Source organism: Cyprinodon variegatus, unplaced genomic scaffold, assembly GCF_000732505.1.
Source record: "Cyprinodon variegatus isolate N-32 unplaced genomic scaffold, C_variegatus-1.0 Scaffold434, whole genome shotgun sequence".
Classification (NCBI taxonomy): domain Eukaryota; kingdom Metazoa; phylum Chordata; class Actinopteri; order Cyprinodontiformes; family Cyprinodontidae; genus Cyprinodon; species Cyprinodon variegatus.
The window spans coordinates 510947-514007 of NW_015150887.1; the positions used below are offsets into that span (position 1 = coordinate 510947).

General features: G+C 41.4%; 1 protein-coding gene across 1 annotated transcript in view; it reads left to right on the top strand.

Annotated features, from left to right (window-relative positions):
- The window catches only part of LOC107093596 (protein FAM19A5-like), an 18097-nt gene extending 15623 nt beyond the window's left edge, over window positions 1-2474 (top strand). Inside the window, exon 4 of the mRNA XM_015388759.1 lies at window positions 2346-2474. Coding sequence (XP_015244245.1) covers window positions 2346-2354 — 9 coding nt within the window. The 3' untranslated portion in view covers window positions 2355-2474. The remainder of the gene's footprint in view (window positions 1-2345) is intronic.
- Window positions 2475-3061: the final 587 nt, after the last annotated feature.

Genomic DNA, 3061 nt, shown 5'->3' on the forward strand with positions numbered 1-3061 from the left:
GGCTGTGTCAGCCCTCATCAACAAATGCATTGAGGACATCAGCAAAACAAAGAACATCACCATCCGAGCCAACCAATGACCCTGGATGAATGGGGAGGTTCGGAAATCGCTAAAAGCATGGAACTCAGCTTTCAAGTCTGGTAATAAAGAGGCATTGAGGACAGGACGTGCCAACTTGAACAGTACTATCAGATCTGCAGATCAGATCTGAACCACAGCCGAAAGATCCAGGATCTCTTCCATGATGTCAGCAACACCAGGAAGATGTGGCAAGGTATACAGGCGATTACTGAGTATAGCACCCTCCCTCCTGGTAGATGCAGCTAATGCTGATTTCCTAAATGAACAAAATAACTTCACTGGAAGGTTTGAGGCACTATACAGCACTCCAGCAGTGACAGACATTTTTAACATCTCGCTGGACCAATCCATAGTGTCAGCATGCTTTAAGTCTGCCACCATCATTCCGGTCCCAAAGGCGCCTCAATTCTCCCCCCAACATTCGACACATTCCAATTTGCCTACTGACGAAACTGCTCCACTGAAGATGCCATCTTCAGGTGCCGATTGAGGTACTGCAACAAGATAATTTGCTCCTGCCCGTTATGTCCCTTTTGGGAATGGTAAATGGCCTGTACTGTATATAGCGCTTTTTAAAGTCAGAGGTCTTGACTACATTCAGTCATTCACCCATTCAGGCACACACTCACACACTGATGGTGACAGGCTATATTATAGCCACAGCTGCCCTGGGGCTCACTGACAAAGGCGAGGCTGCCATAAACGCCAACCACCTCCGACCACCATCATGCAGGTGAAGTGTCTTGCCAAGGACACTACAACACTGAAAGGCATAGCTGGGGCTTGAAACGACAACCCTCAGGTTGCACAGTTGGCGCTTGGCTTTACTGTCATGAATTTAAAGGCCTGAAGCAGTAAAAAGAGGTGGAGGAATATTAAATGAAAATTACAAACTTTACAGGAAATAAATGACAATAAGATGGCAACAGTGCACAAGGCAAATGGAAAACAGAGACTTATATACAACAGGAAAAACCTGAGAACAGTTAAATCATCTGAAAATATTGATAATTATTCAGTCTCTCAGAAAGTCACTGAGAGCTGTCAGCTGCTAGAAAATGGTTTGACCCGTGAGGTCTGACCAGGGCAAAGGAAAGAGATGGTGATCCTCATTAGGCAAGTCTCATAGGAACTTTAAGCATGGTCATACTTGTTAGGTTAAGAGATCTTAGAACCCTGGTTGGTTTGAGTTAGAACCACCCAAGAGGAGGGTGGAGAAGGGGTTAGGCTTGAGTGTGATGCCTTTTTCAGCTGATTACTTTTTCATCCACTTCTGACTCACTTGTGAAAACCCAGTGCATGGCTTAGGTCTTGGCATGAGGGATCCAGCAGAACCACATCATTTGTAAAACGCAGAGAGGAAATCTGCTCGTCTTCCAACAAGCCCCCCCTCCAGCCTTTGGATGAACTAAGAAATCCCTTTTCATAGAGATTATATAGGTCCCGTTGCATGTTGGACTCCTGCCCTGCTGAAGTCCAACATGCAATGGGAACAGGGCTGACTTAATACCTAAAAATCAGAACCAAACTTCTGCACAGAGACCCAATAGCCCATATGAAAGGTTCCATAACTCCATTTTCCTGGTATACTGGTATACCCACAAGGCATTGGAGGGGCACAGTCTAATAAAGGGGTGGGCAATTCCAGTTCCTGGGGGACATCGGAGAAACCACCAGTGAACCGTTGCAATGGGGACATGAAGATAGTCATCCTTAAGGTCATTTGATGTAAACCAATCGTCCCGGGCAAGACTCTCTTGGTTGTCAGCATGCGAAAGGGCATGTCCTTCAGAAATGAGTTCAGTCCCCTGAGTCTTAGAAATGGATGAAGGTCCCCAGTCTTTTTTGGGACCAGGAAATAGACAGAGTAAAAGCTACCTGGATCCAGCAGGGATCAACTGGCACTATCGCTTCCTTGTCCTGCATGGTGCAGATTTGTGTGAGACATAGTTACATTGCTATTGTGGGGTGATTCCTGAGATATTATGTGGCACAGTTCATCTATTCATCACAGCCACAGGTTTACAACACATCCTAAATTTATGTAGCAGCCTGGCCTATCAGGTGATGAAATTATTTAGTTATTAATGCATATTTAGGCTATGTGTTTTCTTTATTTCAACAATAAAACTAAAGGTAGATACACAATATTGTATTGTGTATCTACCTTTGTCAGTGTAAATACAAAAGTGTATTTACACTGATTAATCTAATTTTTTTAAACATGCAAAGGAAGCCTTTGTAATAACGCTAATTTTTTCCAGGTTTCCTGACAGATGACAAAGAAGAAAGATTCCTGCTTTGATTTGCTTACCATGACAAGAAACTGGTGAAAGATGAGAAGAATTCATGCAAGACCAACCGTGAGAAACCTTAAAAGCCTAAAGGACCGCTCTTTGATGTTTGGCTGACCAATGTTAACTAAAGTCAAAGAAGGACTTTATATTTTTATAAAAACATCTGACAAAGAAAGATAAGGTCCCATCCATGGATTTCATATCTTTTATTCCGAAAAGGAACATCAAATATATGTATTATTATCTATATTGTCTTATGTTTTCTTTTTTTTTTTATATTTTCCTGTCAGATCGGTCACATCTAATTGGTTCTAAACTGCTTCTGCTGACTTTGTCTCGCATTTGAAATCATGCTGTATCCACTTTTTTCCACACTAATATGCTGGCCAAGCTAAGAAAACATGGACTACATGCAAGACTATAAAATATCTCAGGTTGTTTCCATGAGTTGGCTGCAGAGAAAGTGAAGGAGGGCATCTGGAATTATATACAATCCAGTTGAGCTTAGAAGGTTACATGTGTTCATCACTTGCATGAATATCATAATTCTTTTATAATGTTTTATTTTGTAAACAACAATCTGAGACACCAATCTAAATTATTATGAGATTTCTTAAATACAGGTCCTTCTCAAAATATTAGCATATTGTGATAAATCTAATTATTTTCCATAATGTAATGAT